This window comes from Chlamydotis macqueenii, chromosome 6 (genome assembly GCF_036417535.1).
Source record: "Chlamydotis macqueenii isolate bChlMac1 chromosome 6, bChlMac1.mat, whole genome shotgun sequence".
Taxonomy (NCBI): domain Eukaryota; kingdom Metazoa; phylum Chordata; class Aves; order Otidiformes; family Otididae; genus Chlamydotis; species Chlamydotis macqueenii.
The window spans coordinates 14,851,458-14,870,475 of NC_141561.1; the positions used below are offsets into that span (position 1 = coordinate 14,851,458).

At 40.2% G+C, this 19,018-nt stretch overlaps 1 protein-coding gene across 1 annotated transcript in view; it reads left to right on the top strand.

Moving 5' to 3' along the window:
- The window catches only part of CNTNAP5 (contactin associated protein family member 5), a 287,941-nt gene that overhangs the window by 140,573 nt on the left and 128,350 nt on the right, over nucleotides 1–19,018 (top strand). Inside the window, exons 6-9 of the mRNA XM_086750483.1 lie at nucleotides 280–464; nucleotides 3,868–4,011; nucleotides 15,008–15,272; nucleotides 17,873–18,022. Coding sequence (XP_086606609.1) covers nucleotides 280–464; nucleotides 3,868–4,011; nucleotides 15,008–15,272; nucleotides 17,873–18,022 — 744 coding nt within the window. The remainder of the gene's footprint in view (nucleotides 1–279; nucleotides 465–3,867; nucleotides 4,012–15,007; nucleotides 15,273–17,872; nucleotides 18,023–19,018) is intronic.

Genomic DNA, 19,018 nt, shown 5'->3' on the forward strand with positions numbered 1-19,018 from the left:
ATGCTGCAGTGTGTGGGTGCAGCATCAGGAAAACCTCCTGGTTTATTGCAAGGTGAAATCACAAGGGAAAATATGTAGGTATGTGTGCATGTGCGTATACACACATATAGGAGTAAGAAGTGCAAAGAATCTAAGGCAAGCTTTGTCAAGGGTCTGTTTCTGAAGGGCAAAGCTCCAGTTTGCATCCAGAAGCATTGCTCTGCTCTGCTTGAGTCCCTGTGCTTCACTTAAGGGCCTAGAGGTAACTCTGGTATCTTCTGCCTGTCTCTGCCCCTCCAGGGGACTCCAACCTGCACTTCAGTAACAGCCACACATCTGTCACCCTGGGGAGCCTCCTAGATGACCAGCACTGGCACTCGGTTCTCATAGAGCGTTTCAACAAGCAAGTAAACTTCACAGTGGACAAGCACACCCAGCATTTCCGAACGAAGGGGGATTCAGATCACTTGGATATCGATTATGAGGTGTGTGAAGCCCTTTAGATTATAACCTGGGAGATGAGACTGAATTGGTATAAAGTGAATGTAATGGAAGACAACTACCCTACGAGCTGTTTCTTTCCAGCAAAGATCTTTATTTGCTGTTTCCTTCCCAGAGAGCTCCTTTCATAGTTAACAAACATAGGCTATGTCAGTTGTTTAGTGAGGCCCCTCCTCACTAAACAAAACCACAACATCTATATACAACAGTCTCAGAAAATGGCGAGTCTCTGGGGAAATGGCCATTGGGTTATGCTTACACTTCAAAGTAAGGCAGACTTTGAGCTAAACTAAAAGGTATAGCCTGAGTTCTAGGCAAATCTTCAGTAAGTAACTGCACTTATCTGTAGGGAGAGGTCCTGTATCAGCATTTCAAATATTCTGTTAATATGGTTTTAATGGGATCATTGTACACCATCCCTACATCTGATTGACATGACCATGAGGCATACCAAGGTCTGAGTTGTGCCTCTATCCAGCCACGAACTGGATATAATCCTCAGATTATAGTTCTCCACGTAGTGATGAGCAGGTAAAGACCATTGTCTTCCCACTAGGAATTGAAGACCCTGAGCACGACTGTCAAGACAACTAGCTCTGACCCATCTCCCTTCACATCTGGGATTGTGGTGCAGAGCATTGTGGTCTAGGGAGCCAAAGCAGCTCAGGCAAGGAAGGACTAAGCAGAGGGAACATCCTACCTGCTCTCATAAAACCTGAGGCTGATGTGCTCCCCTGGGATGAGGCCAAGGTGTGCCAGAGTGCATTTTGTATTGCTTCAGCAGTTCAGTGCTTATGGTTGATAATGGGTAAAAAATACCTTAACTTTTATATCATTGTATCTGTGTGCAAGCCTGTTCCTTGTCTGTTCACCCCACCAATGCACACCTGTGTGCAAATTATCCAAGTTTGTTTTTATCCTCATGTGCTTGTCTACTGAGTCTTGCTAGTCCAAGAGGCACAGGGTCATGCTTGCACCATCAGAGCCATCACTTTGTCTGGATGCGTTGAGCTGGCATGGTTCATTGCTTAAGGGACCACAAGTTTCCCCTCTGCACTTTGGATTCATTTCTCTGGAAAGGATCAATTCCCAGCACACCCAAGGGACAAAAGCAGATGGCTTGGCAGTGGCAGATGCCTGCTCTCTGCTTCTCATGTTCCAACTGAAATTTCCTTCTTTGCACAAAGCAGGGTAGAGAGAGTGCTACCTGTCCCCTGGCACTGCTGTACCAAATCACAAGCACATTTAGTGGGGACAGCACATTTGAGCAGTGAGATTCTGGAACACCTTCAGACTGAACTAGCAAGGGCCAAAGCTATAACTGCTTTTAAGATGGAGTTGAAAAAAGCCAAATAATTAAGTCGTCAGCTTTCCTAATTTCAAAGTAATAAAATTCCTTCCTTCCTGCTACAAGGTTGATGCCAGTTAGGGAAAACTCAGCCTCCAATGTAATTTGCAGAACATTTTTCCAGATGTTCCAAAACAGGGAGCATGGTAGAGAAGACCTTCAGCTGGTGTAAATCAGCATCACCACTGATCTTTGCGGCGCTCAGTCCTGGCCCCTGGTGCTAGTTTTTCACACAAAGTGGTTTTTTTTTGTCGGTTTTTTTTTTTTTTTTCATTTGCACTGAGACAATCTTTCAGACAAATATTACAGCAATACAGTTTATTGAAAGTTTATCTCGGCGCACTTCAGGGATTAAAGGCCTTATTGAGGGTAATAAAACCATTAGTTTGCTAATTAAAATTGTTACCAATCACAAAGGAAACTGTTTTCTTAATAATGCAATGGTATAATTGATATTGATTTTTCTTCTGGTGTTGAAACCTAGTACAGAGTCCCTAAGCAGGAGACTTAAAGAACAGAACGTGAAAGGAGGAAAGTCTGCTGTTTTAAGGAAGAACTAATGATTCTCACTGGAAAAAAAACATTGCTACCACATAAGCCCTTATGCCAATAACAAACCTGCAAATGATGTAAAGTAGCAGCCTGTTCACTCTTTATTTCTCTGAAGTGATCAATTAATACAACAGAAGTGTAAGTTCATTAAGGACTTGTTTTCAAAGAAGTGCTTTCAAAGTTATCCAGGGAGGTTTCATTTGCTTATGTATCCCAGCTTGTTAGGTGGACTGGGAGGAAAAATAACCCCCAAATTTCCCTTTATTTTTGTAATAATGAGCTGAAGCGAGCTGTTAGGAGTAGTGACAGGGGAATAAGGCTGACCAGGTTCCAGCAGCCATCGGTGTGTCAGTGGTGCTGCACAGCAGTGCATGCCCTTACTGCAGTGGATGAAGTGGGATTGCAGCCCAGCTCCTGATGCACTGCAAGCACTGTAAAGTCTTGTAGCTGCAGGATCCCCACCTGTGTTATATCACTCACGGTGCTGCTGGCTGTGATAGGAAAAATGAATAAAAATCCAGCAATACCACCAGTAAGACTTTGGCCAGAGGTGTGAACTAGAAATTAGCTTTGTCATCTGAAAAATGAAAATAGAGTTATCGGAGGTTTTTTTGAGTTGTAGGGTTTGGTTTTTGTGGTGTTTTGTTTTCTTTTTTTTTTTTTTTTTTTTTCCCCTTAGGAATCTAAAATAGTTGCACTCCAAGGATTTTGGAAGCTTTATTTTCTTAGGCTCTTTCTTCTCCCAGGGCTTTCAGCCGTCCCGGATAAGTGATGAGTTGTAAGCTGCACAAGACTCACATCTTTCAGTATTTAGGCAAGAGCACAGCAGAAGTTTTGTTTAAATGTGTAACCTGCAGAAATCCTCCGTTACACGGCTCAGTCCCAAATACCCCATGCAAGTATTGTAAAGAACAAACCACAGCAAAATTAGGGAAAACAGTTGCAAGGTGCAAATGGGGTCTTTTGTGTGTGTGATACTACCCTCCACTGGCAGAAACCAGGACTGTTCAGATACCTGCTTGGAAAGGGATGACTCCAGCTCATAGGCAAACCCAGTGCTGTATGAGCAGGAAGAGTTTATTCCCCCATTGCTCAGCCATTCATGGCCACCATGATCTGCTGCTGGGTGTCAGCTTCCAGGTCAATGGGGGCTGTGGGTTGGAGACCATTTGGGCATTATATTTTGCATTGGGTGGTCTTGGGTAGGGAGCCGGTGATACGAGGTTGGTGAAGTAGTGTGTCAAGGCACTTAAAAGCTGTTTCCAAATTAGTCGGCGATCTGCAGCAGCAGCATTTCTCCAACAGCTGTAATGCTACATGGCCTGTAATTCCCATGTTGGGAAACCAGGTCCTGCTTCATGCTTGGAGATGATACTGTTAATGTGGATTTGTTCTTAAGATAATATCCTGGCTGGCTGCATGGAATGGGGCTCTGCCCTCTTGTTTTTGAGGTAATAACTATATACTGTTCTTATTCTTTCCAAAAGCTCAGTTTTGGAGGGATTCCTGTCCCGGGAAAACCAGGAACCTTTCAGAGGAAAAATTTCCACGGGTGTATTGAGAACCTTTATTACAACGGAGTGAATATAATTGACCTGGCAAAAAGGCGCAAACCTCAGATCTATACTGTGGTAAGAGAAAATGATGTATGCTTTCCTTCTTTACTTCCATGCTGTTGGTGCTGCCAGCTGCACTGAATGAATGGAGTTCGGATTTAGACACCTATGGGCATAATTAGCTTGTTAAAATGATATTGCTGAGGCTAATACCAGCCAGCACTGACTGCTGTAGTGAGAGCTACTGAAAGAATTATGGAAATAAATACACTTCTCCGACTTTCTGGGTGTGTTAGAATTTGTTTGGAGAAACTTTTAATTGCTTTTCCAAGATGAAAATGTGTCTTTTTGATGGCATGATAGAAGTCAGAGACTTTTTCTTTCCTAGTTAACTCAGATAAAATCTTATTTTCTGAACCATTCACCATCACTGTCGTGGAGTACAACAGTAGCAAAATTTTATTCTGCTATTTGAATTGGTGTTATAAAGAAGAATGAATGTTTCTTTTATTATTGGAAACATTTTCCTTTGTGCCGCCCCTTAAATTCAGTGTATTGGCAGTTCTGAGAACCATTGGCCTGGTACTAGTGTCTCTAAATTTGAGACAGTAGAGGTAAAGCAAAAGGAACTATGTTTTATCCAGCCTGCTAACATAAAACATAAATGTAACTTCACACCTAGTAATGTCCAGGATTACAGATATTTTGTTCTTGATATATTCAAATATAAGGAACATTCTATTTCCTAAGAAGAGGGAACGGTACACTCCCATGCAACCTTGACATATTGTAAATAATTCAGCTTTGTTTAGCTTGTGCCTCGCTCCTGCGCTGCGCTTTGATATCTGCCTTTTGGCTAATACTGTGTCTTTGAAGAACGTGAAGGTGAAGCTGCTTCTGAGTCTCATGGCATCTTCTAGTTTGTGTTAATGTTTATAAACAGACTGAAGCTACAACAAAGCAAGCCAGAAAACCACAAGAGTTCCTTCCTTTCCTCACTTTCCCTGCCTAGGGCAAGGCTGAATAGACAGGGAAAAGGGAAATGGAAAGGTGATGGGGAAAGAAGGCCTGCATGCATTGTTTTGCTGGGAGTCAAGACTGCCTCCAGGATGCTCCCCTAGCCTGGGACTGAGAGACTTTGCTTTAATAACCTCAAGTTTGATTGCTCTGACTCAGGACTCTAAGGTACAAATCTTATGAACTGTGTTAAATTGCTCTTCCCCTCAGCTTAATGTCTAAGGGGAGGAAAGACCCCTGATCTGTTTCTTAGGTCATTAAACAGTTGGTTGTTTTGCCAGCTGGGTAACGGGAAGGCCTTCCTAAGGGGGAAAAGAAAAACTTTGTAATGTACTTTTTCTGTGAAAGGTATTGTCTGGATATAACATGGCCCCAAGCAATGAAACTCTTGTTATCACAGTATTTGATTCAGCCAATCCTAGATCAAAGGTCTAGGAATCCTACTCCTTTCATCAATTTAAGGTGGAGGAGATGTGCCCCCATTGTTCAGTCTCCCTCAAAGAAGTGATGATTTTAACACGATAGTTTTCAAAGACTGGCTGCTGTACTGCATTTTGCAAGATTTATGAGCTGCTGTGTCTGTGGCACTTGTGTATGCAAAGCATGGAAAGGTTGTCTCTCTCACAGTGTTCATAATCTTAGATGAACATGCTTCTATAGGAAACAGCCCCCATAATTCTGTTGTTTTCCAACATCCTTTCCATCAGAGCTGTTTATCTCCTCTAGCGACTCTCAGGTACTTCTAGCTTTCATGGGTTGACCTCCCTCTCCTGTCTTCCTGCTCTTTCCCACTCCTTAGCAATTTACTTACTCAAATTAAAATAACTTGTTCTTGCTAAACATTCTTTTGCCTGCCAGACTTCCTCTGCACTAGACGCTCTTACTCAAAGTCTCTTGAAGTTTTCAAGAAACAATCCACGCCCCCAGGGAGCTGCAAGTTTCTCTACTTTGTGTCTTTGTAGTTGCTAAGGTTGTCTGTAGTGGAAATGAGAGGAACAGCACTGAGGAATAATTAAATGTAACAAGGTCTTGGAATCACACTTCTTTCAACAACGTGTTGTGTACTTGTGTTCCCATCCCCCAAGCTGGACATCACCAGAGATGGTTCCAAGTTGTTAGTCCCCAAAATGCTTTTGTCTCTTGACAAAAGATATTTGAGGACAAACTGGCTTGGTTTGGGATTAGAAAGCTGGTAGTGCTCAGAGACATTAGCTTTTGCCTCCAAAATGGAGGCACAGCACACTTGGTCTCTTCTTTATTCTCTGTGCCTTTGTGAGCGTTGACACAGTAAGTGAGACAAACTTGAGGGTTTTCATGCACATCAGCTTTGGGTTTGTTGGGTTTTTTTTTTTTTTTTTTGTTTTGTTTTTTTTTACTGTTAACACCTTTCACACAAGCAGGAGAATGATACATCAGGTTTGGATGTTTAGATTTCCTCTTATGAAGTAGTTCCTCGTCCATATAAATAATGGTCCCAAACCAGCTGCATTTAAAGTCAGAGGAAGAAACTACAGGTTGTGAACAGCAGAGTACTGTCCTGTGTGTCGTACTCTTGGGTGATGGCTTTTCTGTAACTCATTTGCAGTTGTCAGACTTGCAATAAATCCCCTTGAGAAAACATCTCAAGATAACGAGGCAGCCTGTCTCTTTGAACTGGAACTTGCCTTCAGAATTCCATTTTTATATTGCCTGATACTTAACCTCTCTATGTGGTAGCCCTGTCTATTTGGACAGGCTATGTATCTTCTCTCTGGGGTTTCTTCTGTCCCTGATGGCATGTTGTGGGTTGTTTTTTTGGGTTTTTTTTGTTTTTTTTTTTTTTTTTTTATTATTATTCCTCTAGGTTGTTGGGTGTAGTGAAATGATAAGGGATCTTTTATGCGCTCTCTGAAGCGCTTACTGGTTTTAATTACAAGAGGTTATGAGGAGTCAAATTTCTGTAATTACCACTGTCATGGTCATAGGGCTAGACTCTTGGGAAACATCTGTAGATAATAATCTAAAGATCTGCCCTATTTACTAGCTGTCTTCTCAGCACAAAAGAAGTCAGACTGCCCATTATGACAAATTGTACAGCAGGTAGTCGTGCTTCCTGGACAAGTAGTTCAAAGCAGGAAAATATGCTAACAGGAGCTGCGTTTACGAGAAGAAGGGGAATTGTCCTTCACAGAAGGATATTTGACCTGTTGATATCTGGGACAGTGAAGTCCTCAGTGATGTGCTTGTTAAGAGTGTATGTAGACGCAGGAGGAGATGGGACAAGTTCTAGGAAGAGAAATCCATTGAGAATTGCTAAATACCTCTAAGCTGTGTTAAGAGAAAAATAGCTATAGCATCCTCAAAATAGCTATAGTATCCTGGCCACTGAATCTACTGCTAGATTCAGGTTGCACCTTTAGAAACTGCTCTAATGTGACCTGTGGCCAGGGTCTTAAGTCTTTTCGTGTGTCACTGATTTGTGATGCCAAAAAAAGGAAGCTGTCTAGCTGAAGAAAAGAAATGAAGAGGTGATGAAAAGATCCAGTGTTTGATCTTCTCAGTGCTCCACCCTTATGTACTCACTGAAATTGAGGGAAACCTTATCCCTCTTTCCCTTCCAGTACCATCAACTAATAGAAATTGGAGCTGTATTTTTATTTAGCAGAGCAGACTCTGCACTAACTGAGGAGTGCAGGATATTTGTAAGGCAAAGGTTGTCATCTCTTAGATATGCTTGAATTTTACATCGGGCTGCCATGTTGAATCTGGGAGTGACAATTCAGCACTGCAAGGGATGTGGTGACATGTAAATGCATCACTGTAGTGCCTCAGGGAAATAACCAATTGCCAGCATCAAAGAGCGAGAAAAGATACCTAGTGACAGGAGAATGTAAACTAATAATTCATTCCCTTTATAGAGAATCCAAACATGCTATTTTATTAAGCTGATTTGAGGTACCTTCATCTTGAGAAGAATTTACTTGTCTACACACATCTCGTTCTACCAAAGTGCTATTGCAAATGTTGATATATCTGTGAATATCAGGCTGGTGATTTGTGAAGGCCACTACTAGGGTTTGGAAAATGAGGGGTTAGATATATCTTTTAATATTTTTTACTTTTTGTTAGCTTTTGCACTCCAATCGGACTACAGGAATAATAAATTTTTAAAAAAATGTTAGAACAATTTAGTGACATTTTTTCATGACTTCCTATAGGACTAAGTTGAATTTACTAAAAAGAAAAAAAGTTTTATCTGATCATTTAATGAAAGCATGAGTCAGATGCACATTAAAGAGAGAACTGAATTTACTGTTCTTTAGATAAGGCAGGTGAAGTCAGATTCTAGAAATATTTAGTTCCTGTAAAAATGGCTTCTTATAGTTTCTTCTATCTTCCTGTCTGCTCTCTGGGTCTTCAGATGAGTCTCTGTCACATCCTACCTGCAATGTGGAAGTGTAAGGAAGACTATATAAATAGTATTCTTTTTAAGGTCCCATTTTATTATCGATGAATGGTATCACAGGTTTGTTTTGAAATAAATGGTGTGTCATCTCAGTCGAGGTCTTGAAATAAAATCTATTTAAATGACAGTTATCTCATTCATTTCAGTTGACTTTGTCTACAATTCTAAAGACTTTCAGTCTGTAAATGCTTAATCCAGCATGTAGCTGCAACAATAAACTTTCCTTTTCTTGATATAAAAGTTTCTTTGTGTCAGGATTTTGATAGTTGTGATGACCACAAGTGAAGCAATCTTTCAGGGAGGGAGACCATGTTTTTAATAAGACTAGTTGACACATGCAGAAAAAAAGACACATTTTTGATCAAACAAGACCTTTTTGAGTGTCATCAGCCTTGAGCAAATTACAGGTTAGAAACAATTGTTCAGAGTTTAATTTATTACATTATCTGGATATTCAAGTTGAGTGAATAGGACAGTTAGTACCTGCTGAGCAGAGAAAGATGTTTCAAGGAGGGAGGTGATAAAACTGTTAGTCCCTGTAGGACAGCAAGAGAGATGACTAATTATTGTCATAGGAGTTAGCAGAGAATAAGGAAAATGCAGGAGAATGTAATTTACTGTGAAGTCAAGGCTTAAATGCCTTCTTTTAAGGTCTTACTCCAGTTGCTAAGGCCCTAGGAACTGCTTGGTACTTGGCTGCCTGGCATAACTGAAGGGGGCAAGCTGACCTTGTCACAGTCAAGAGCCTGGAGTGTGTGCAGTTCATACCAAGCATTTAGGCTTGTGCTGTGCTATGATACACAGATGACTGGAATTTAAAAGAGGAAAATCTAATAAAGAAAACTAATAAATAAAAAAAAAAGCTGATAAGAATTACTTTCTTTGTGCTTTTCTGTTTTAAGGTAGATGTGGCTCTGTTTTCATGCTACTGCTACTACTAATAATAAAAGAATCTCCTTGTTGCTGTGTTCTGTTCCAGGTAGTAAAACATAATAACCTGTAGATCAGTTTACCCTGAACTGGAACAAAACTTGGGCTTGGGTTGTGCTAATTTGCCAGTTTGATCTAAGACATCTATCTTACTCACTTCTGGCAAGGTGAATTTGAAAGGCTGGCTTCATTCCTGCTTATTGTTCAAAGGAGGGAAAATACTAAGTGGTCTGTATTTTGTTTATGTTTCCTCCTATGCTCTTTTTTTTTTTTTTTTTTCACTTTCTCTCTCTCTCTGAGGGAAGTTATGTATGGTTTTCTTTCCAGATCAGCTCTATGTTTGCTTCCATCTTTTGCCAGCAACTCTTAGCTGTTGTAGCATATAGTGAAACAATAATGTACAGTTACTATGGACATAAAAATGGTAAATTCCTTTGTTCCACTTCTGTCCAGTGACGTATTCAGCTTAGTAGTTTGAGATAAAGAGCATCCGGAAATCTTATCCCTGATTCTGTCATGGTCACAATGTTTCACTTTTTTTTGGAAGCTTTCTTTTTTGTTAAATGCAACTTTTTTTTTTTCCATCTAGGAACATTATCTTAATGTAAACAACTTATGTCAATGTGGTAAACAATTAGACTTATTGACATATATGGTACCTAGAGTGAGTGAAGATAAGCCAGTTCTCTATTACAGAGGTGATTATCACAAGGATATATTAGTTTCAATAAAACTTGGATCAGGCAAGCTTTCAGATTTCCATCATGAAATTTTTCTCAGAGAAAGAGAAACCCACCTCACTATAGGAACTTCTCTTAAAGTATAACCTTGCTCTTGGCATGGACTAGTCCTAACTGAAATAACACCATGCATCTTGGTGTTCCTGCATCCTGTTGGAAGACATTTTGTACCGGTATGTCAGTAGGCTGGAATTGGTATCTCACTTTGATTTGCTTTTCAGTGTCTTGATTTGAGAAGCACTTAAAATCTATATGGGTCTCCTAACATCTATTCTGCTAAAGACAGTCAATTTAAAAACAGAGTTTGAAGAGACCTCCCCCATTCTTAGCATCCAGTTGCTCAGAGTTGAATGGCAATCTTCCATCTTTTCCTTTTAAAACTGCATCAGAGGTCACCTTTTCCCTCTGCTGTTCTCTTTGGAAGTTCGTCTGCAACATTGGTCTCTTCAAAGGTGGAAATAGTCCCTCAATTTCCAGACTGGAGATACTCTTGCCAGTTTACCCACATTTATATCTCAGCCAGGCCTGGGATTTTAGTCCCCTTACCTGTCATATGAAACCTTCGTTTCTAATCCTCTGCAGAAAAAAGATATCCTTTTTATTGGATAGTATCCATAGAGTGATTAATGAGGAAAGTCAGTGCCCATTTGATGCTCTAACTCACAGGTAAAATGAGAGCTCAGAAACACTCATTTATTGTTCCTCCTGTTCAAGCTGTGATCTTGGCTTGTATTCTTTGGTAGGCTAAATGTTGAAGATTTCAGTTCAGCTGTCAGTTTGAATAATTTCCCAAATATATACTACTTTTTGATTAGTATTCTGTGAGAGCAAGGGTGATGTATAAGAAACTTATCACCAATTGCCCTGACTGTGGAGTTGCAGCAGTCCTCTGTCTTCATTCAACAGTGTACAATACTACATGAAGAAAGACCAGAAAAGACTGAAGTGGTTCATTAAAGTTATACAGGTTTTATTGAAACCTCGCCGAAGTCACTGGAAATATTCCAGTCAGTTTTGGATGAGGTTTATGGCTCAAAGGGTCTTCTGTGTAATCCAGTTTTATCCTCATCACTTAGCAACTGTGTTCTTCCATTCTCTTTTTAATAGGAAAGGCACTGATTTTTCCTTAAAATGCTGTAATGTGCTGTCATCCGTTCATTCAACATCTTGAACAAGAACCACCTTTGCAACCGTACTCCGCCTGCAGAAATCTGAGTGTTTGCACTCTTGTCTTGAGACAAGTGTCACGGCAGCCGGTGAACAAATGGCAGATATCTCCATTGCATTTCTAGGTTCAGAAGGTTCCTCTTGTAAGAACAATAAGAACTTATTTGGAAAGATTTCACTTCTTATTAGAGGAATCATTAATCAGTCTGGAGATGATGGACTCAATGGAATTCTCAAACATCACATGATGGCTGGAGCTTCCAGCAGCTGGGTAGAGCTGAGCCTCTCGTTTTATTTTCTCTAGGGATTAGACTGTTCTTATCCCATTTCCTAGCCAATGAGCTTTTACTTTTCAGTTAAACTGGGTTCAATTATAAAATCAGGTGTCTGCCAGAAGCCTTACATGTACCCTGGAGAGTTCCAGAACTGCTGCCAATTAAAGCAAAATGCTCCTGATCAGATGCAGGTTTAAGGGGAGCTGTTTACTTTTCAGACTTAGACCTGCTGAAATAATTTGTTTGAGAATAACGTTCAGGACAAATCAAAGTTTTTGTAATGGGAACCTATCGCACTTCAGTGGACAAACATTTTTCAAAGTAACTGTTGTGTATTTCTTTTTCAAATTTTCATGCTTTTGTCTCTGGGAAGGTTGGCAGTGTTGGTCAGTGTAAGGATGTCAGCAGCTGTTGTTCATGTGTATTGGCTACATCATCTGTTTTTTCTTTGGAATGCTGCTTTAAGAAGTTTTTTCCCTCCTAAATGAGTCAGTTGAAGTGATTTAAGTTCCCATGGCATCAGCTGGTTTATTTAACATTTTTTTCCCAAATGTTTTCGTTATTTTTTGGCTCTGACTAAAATTAGTTATTGTCCCCTTGCATCATGGAGATCTCAGTTCTTTAATAAAAGTAAGAAAAAAATCTTGATATAAGAACCCCCTGCAAAAGGCAAATGTGCCTCTTTTCTATTGCCCAAATGTACCTTTAGTCCCAGTACACAGAATATTGCAGCACTGCCTTTATGTGTTAACATGTCCTTGTTCCTGTGGCAGCTGGGATCACGTCTCTGCTGTTTCAGTGTAGTCAATGGAGAGGCTACAAAGCCGAAAGCCTGACGTGGTGAAGCATGGGAGGAGAAGCACAGGTCCTACCCATACGTTCCAGCATTAACCATGGGTTCAGTCAGCACTCCTTGCTCTTTGACATCTGTGCGTGTCTCCAATGGCATGAATTGCTAGCTAGTGTGAATGATTAGAGGTGGTGCAGACTTGTTCAAGGAGTCACAGCAGTTATTGAGTTTAGGACTAATTGCACATGCTGAGAACTTCCCATCAAAAGTGGACAAAATTTGACCTTATCGTTGTGCCCATATGTGTGTCAGGGACACTTAGCTACGGTGCTGCTGCAAACAGCTGAAAGCATATTGACTACATGGGGTCTTTACTGGCTTATTTTAAGGTAATCTGAAAATTTGTTGTGCATTACAAACATGTTTTATCATCTTAGCATTCACCTTCGCTGGCACCATTAATTCATCCTAAGTATAACTTGTTCTGCTGGTATGTAGAATCTGCAAAGAGCTTTGAGACAAAAATCCTATCCAAATGTTGCAAATCCTCCCGACTATAGTCTTGCATTTTGTTATGGTCTCCCACTGCCAGTGAAGCAAATTAGGTACTTGAGTGCAGACTCAGATAATGTTTGAACTTTCCTTCAAGCTCTGGTGTTAGGTATGTGTAAGATCTGTTAATGTCTTACTACTTTGTGTGGAGTTACTTGAATTGCTCTAAATGTCTAGAATTCCAAAGAAAATTTGTCATTGACGTTTTAGATGTCTAAAACTTTAAGAAGCTTGAGAGAAAGATAACCATATTTCTTTATATTGTTGCAGTTGGCTGTCTTTGTTTTGCATAATTTGTCATGAATTCAATCGAAATGGTGGCAATATAACAACAACAATAGAAAAAAAAATAGCCTATGGTGTTTCTTATACAGGCAAAACCCACCAGGCAGTAGAAACTTTTAAAAGGTTGAGAGCAAATTTCTATTCTACTTCCCACCTGACTGATGTTCAGGTGAGTTTGAATAAGCTTTGGATTATATCTCAAAACTCATTCTAACATGATATACCCATGGAGACTTTTTACCATTGCTAAATTTGGTACGTAGCATTCTGCAACTAGCAGAGCAGGGAATATGTGAATAGCTTGATATAGATATATAGCTATCAAGGGTTGTTTCATCCAGTGATAACTCAGTCTCTTTCTGGCCCCTTATTTATTTTTCTTTTTAAAATAAAGACTGGAAATACATTCAAAGTGATAGGGAACAGTTCCATCAGATGTCTGAGATTTCAGAGAGGAAATCCCCAAGCCCTGTGCAACTTCCTACACATCCATCAAGTGCTGTTCATTGTAATTATCTTGTTAGAGCGAGGTACCAGCTCTGAGAAGTGGTGCCATGGAGAAAGCCTTTTACTCTGATGTTTTTATCAGATTCCAGTTGGTATTTTACAAAGCAGCCTAGTTCAAAGCAAACTGGCTACAACAGTCTTCTGCAGTGGCTTTGAAAGATGTCGCTCCTTAAATGCATACCAGCTTTATATATTGTTAAGGTTTTATTACATGGTTGAATGACCTGTTTGGGTCATCTACAATGACCGAGCGAAACAGTGGAGTCAGTCTGTCTACAAACTACAGTGATACATATTGGTACAGATTCTGCAAACTGCTTTGAGTAAATGTCCTGTTCTTCTGGGCAAATAGCACCATTGATTTCAGGGCTGGATGACTGAGGGTATCAAAGAGGTTTGGCATTGAAGTGGTATTGGATTTCACCACACTTGCTGTGTTTGTAATGTTTTAATAATTCCTCAAAATGCCCCACGGAAACCATGAGACCTAGCACTGGCCAGGAAGTCTCACTGTTGTTTCATCCCACTCAAAATACTGTGTTCAAGTGACATTTTCTTTTAGTTTTGTTATGAATTTTGAAATAATTTCAGAATAATCATTGTTTATTATTTGTGTTGTTATTATTAGGTAGACTTTTATTATTTGAAGTAGTACAGGGCTGTGTCACTCTGAGTAAAAGAAACCATAACCAGTACTGCTACTGGAAGCTGTGTTTGGCTTATATTTAGAATAAATCTAGTCTGTTTGGTTGGATCTGTGTGAATTGGAGGATGCTTTGTTTTTTCACTTGCAGCTTGCCTTATTCACACTCTGTAGTCCCATCAGTGCAGAGCCAATGCAGGACATTTGTGTCACATCCTGCAGCACATGAAGGTTCAAGTGGACTTGCTAGTGCTTCAGTGTCAGTTCCTGAAGTCAACATTGATCCAAGCGAGTTTAATTTTGTTGATAAAAAGCTAAACTTGAGCTTGAAATGCGAAGTGCTGGGAAACACAGAGCAGATGTGACCATGTGGAGACTGTCTGTCTGGGCTACCAAATGAACCCTTTTGCACCCAGGCATGGTCTTGATATGGGACATTTGGACATGTTTAGATCCGTTTAAGAATTAAGGTTTTGATTTTTTGATCCCCTCCTCCTCCATTTGGGGTTAAAATAAAATTTTGAAGCCAAATATGTTTTCCTGGAATGGGCAGATGCATTTCTGTGTGAGTTCCAAAGATTTGTGCCTGAATAACAATACCTATTTCAGCCTTGAGGGCCATTAGAAATTCAATGAGCTTATTTAACTATGGATGTTTTGGGATGATTGAAAAAAAAAATTGTCATCTTGATTGTGACATCTTGGTTTTATTATTTGCAGGGGAACGTAACCTTTTCCTGCTCAGAACCACAAATTGTTCCAATCACCTTTGTCAGCGCCAGGCGAAGCTACTTGCTGCTACCCGGCACTCCTCAAATTGATGGTTTGTCAGTCAGCTTCCAGTTTCGAACATGGAATAAAGATGGCTTGCTTCTGTTCACTGAATTATCTGAAAATTCGGGACCTCTCTTGGTCTACCTTCATAGTGGGAGATTGACACTACTTATTCAGAAAGAGACGGATAACCCAGTGGAAATCAGTGAAGGTACTTTAGTTTTGATTACTCTCATCTGTCCCCCTTAAAAATATGAAGGTCCAAGCTCACAGGACAAAAGGAAGGTTAAAGAAGGAAGCACCCAATCTTCCTTTCTCTCTTTGAATTGTCTCTTGCTTTCCAGTGGTAGAACCACTCTGTGCAGCTTGAAGTAGGTCTAAGCATGGAATCTTGAGATCTCCAGGCTCAATGTGCCTGACAATTAGCTCAGCCTCTGTGCTTTTTAAACAGTCATGCTAAATTTTCTTCAGTCAGGTCACATGACCATCTTCTTTCCCATCCTCACATTCTACTCAAGTCAAATGGGAGCCAGCTCAGCTGCTGCACCACTCCCCAACACAAGTTAAGGTAGCCTCAGAGTTGATTTTCTTCCTCTGACTGTAGCTTTACACTCCCTTTATCCTACACTCAGAAGAGAAACTTACTGTGGGCTTCCTCTCCTCACACTCCTGGACTGGCCTCCTTAGCCAGTTTGCAAGTTGCTTTGTGCAGCTGGCAGGATACAAGAGGGTGAAATGGGGTTGCATCTCTGACCTAAAATTCAGGGGAAATTGCTTGTAAGCACTTACCTGGACAGCTGTGCATTGGCTTCCCGAAACAACAGGGAAACGATTTCAGACTCTACAGCAAAGGCAGGGCCAGAGAGGCCCAGCTGCTGTCCCAGTGTGACCTATATAAGCCATGCTGGCATCCCAAACAGAAATGTACTTAGCCTAGGGCTTCTGCATGTCCCTTGCTGCTATGCAGCCATACTGGATGGAAGACTGGGAATTTCATTTTCTGTAAAGGTTGAATACCAATTTCCAAAGGTGGATGAGTAATAGACTGATGGAATTCAAATAGAACTAAATAATAATAAGAGTATTTTCTGAAATAGCAGCTGTTTAAAAATATGTAATATTAAAATATTCCCAGTACAGACTAAAAGAGGGCAGATGTGTCTATTAAAGGAAGCAGAGATAAAAATCTGACAGAGTTGTCAAAGCAGAGCTGTTCTGTATGCATGTTTCATTCCCCTTTATGATAGAAAATGAGGTGGCCCTGCATCTATCCTTGTTCATGTAGATTGCTACAGCCTTAGCTTGCTGCAATTGAATGCTGAAAACTGGGTTTCCAGCGTTTATTGCAGTTCTAATTAAATTGTTGACAAAGCTGAGACAATGTCAATATTTGGTTGGGTGTATTTGTTTTTATGTAGTTGTGAAATCATGAACCTGAGCCCAGCCTTTGGTGCTATCCAAAATTGCTAAACTGCCTACTTACACATGGAAAATACACAAAAATTACAAGGGCCTCATTCTGCAGATGTCAGGTACTCACAATAAACTCATACTTGCTCAAGAATGGAACCTATTTTTGGCCCAAATGGGACCAATTTTGTTTTGACATCTTTTCAAACTTCAACAATGTGTTTCACTTCAAAATGGACTTGTTCTAGTTGAAAAATCATCCATTTTTACTGAGAAGACAGCCTCTTATTCTGTGGAAATTGTGCATGCATTAACAGCCATTGCTGTGGAAATTGTCTCATTTTCAAATTCATAATGAAATGAATTTTCATACACATAACACCCACTTTTATTTTGTTTTGAACTGTCCTCATACCTCTTTGTGTCACTAAGTGCTTGCTTGTTTGTTTGTTCTGAAAGCTACATTGGCGAAAAATACTCCATTAGGAAGGGGACTGAATACTAGTTGTCTGCGACTGGTCTTGGAGGTTCCAGCCAGACAGTAGCATATCTTGAACTATAATTAGGTTAATTTTAATCTGCACCACTGTACGTGAGCTCAGAAACTTACCCATTGATTTTCATGGCTGTGGAGTTTCTTTGTAGCTGTGTGCTACTATTTCAAGAGCCGTGAGATGCAACACTGATTTTCAGAATAAGGAAACAAAGAAGTTATTTTGCACTTTCTTCTAGACACTTGTGCAGAAAGAGGCTACCTAGTGCCATAATCTCTCATATGCCTTCATAGGTTCCTAATCAGAGCAACACTTCCAGCTTTTACAAGACCCTTGTCGAAATCCAGAATAGAGAGGACTCGGTACATCCATCAATAAGACTGTGCACTGACTTAGTGCTGAAGGGTTTTAAGAAATACAAATCCTACTGGTACCTACTGGAGTTTGTCAGGTTTCATACTGATGCCTGAGACAGGATGTGACCGTCTCACTGAATCTAATCCTCTGCAATCTCACGCATGTATTTAGTACCAGAAGCTCAACAGAGATCTTCTCTGTGTGCTCTTGTGAGCTGTAAGCATTTCCCGACAGACTGAAAATGAGACATAAACACCCACAAAACTATAATAATGTGCTACCAGAAAGGCAAAAGGCCCTCCTAACTTGCTGAGTGCCTGCAGTACGAGAAAGAGATTAGATTAAAATACTCTCAAAAGCTTTCTCTTTCTTAGGCCTTTTATTCTATACCAGTCCATTTCCAGTGGTAATGAGTTCTTTTCAGCTACCAGTTCTCCCTGTTTTGGGGTCAGCTTCATGTTTGTGGTCTCAAGTTGGAAGCAAAAGAAGGTTTGAAGAACACAGTTGTCTCCTGCACTTCTTTTTTCACCCTTTGTACTCTTTTTACCAGGAACCAATCTCCATGATGGGCTTTGGCATTCTGTTAACATCAATGCCAGAAGACATCGCATTACCCTGACACTGGATAACAACGCTGCCACTGCTAGCCATGCAACCACTGTCTCGAGGATCTACTCTGGGAACAGCTACTATTTTGGAGGTAGGTTGTTTCAGACAGATACAGGACAGGTTTTCGTGATGCAGATCCTCAGGTGCTCACCACTGATGCCTTCCCAGGTGCACTCTGTTTGCAGCTAAGAGTAAATGTTGTAATAATGGATTTTAGACCTCCTATTGAGTTGCAGTGCATACAGCACTGTGGGAAGATCAAAGAGTCTTGGTCAACCCTGATAGAGCACGAGGAGAACTGCTAACATGGCTGTAAAAGTGGACTACTCATAGTGGTGGCCAGTGGGTACCTAGCTGACACACAAAAGCTATGTAGCTGTATTAGCTACAAGTGGTATTTCTAGTTAAAAGGCCTGAGGACTATTAGTGTTATTAATATTCCTGTAGATATCACTCTCCTGATCAGGCTCAGTGACTTTAGAATTCAGAGCTTAATTGACATATGGCTCAGATCTACAAAGGTATTTAGGTACTGTGCTCTCATGGAAATGAATGTAGGTTTAGCTCAATTTTGAAAATGGAAAGAACAGTCTTGAAAAATACTACTGTCTGCTTTTTGGAGTGGAAGCATTAATTTAGATAAAGGAAGTGTCATCAACTGTCTTTTTATCTGATATATTTCTGTGTAGTGCTTACCGCAGTGAGGCTCTGATCTCAATGAACCCTCTGGATGCACAGGAGGCTTTGAATCTCAGAGCTAGACAAATACTGAAGAAGCTCAGATACAAATGGTTTCCTTGCTAGCTGTCCATATGACTTCATCCTTTTACTCTGTGGATTGCCTCAGCAGCAGAATTTAACCCATAATGATTTTAAAATTTGCACAGCTTTTTTATGGGAGTCAGTTGCTATCAACTGTGGAGTTTAAAGACAAAGGAAAAAAAACCACGTTTTGATTTTGCTTAGCACATGTGAAACCACATATTCTGATATTTTCAGTGACTGCTCTTTCTTTCTTTTTTCTCTTTTTAATTTATTTTTCTTACTGAAGGAATTATAACACAGAAGGTTGAGTAGCACAAGGAAT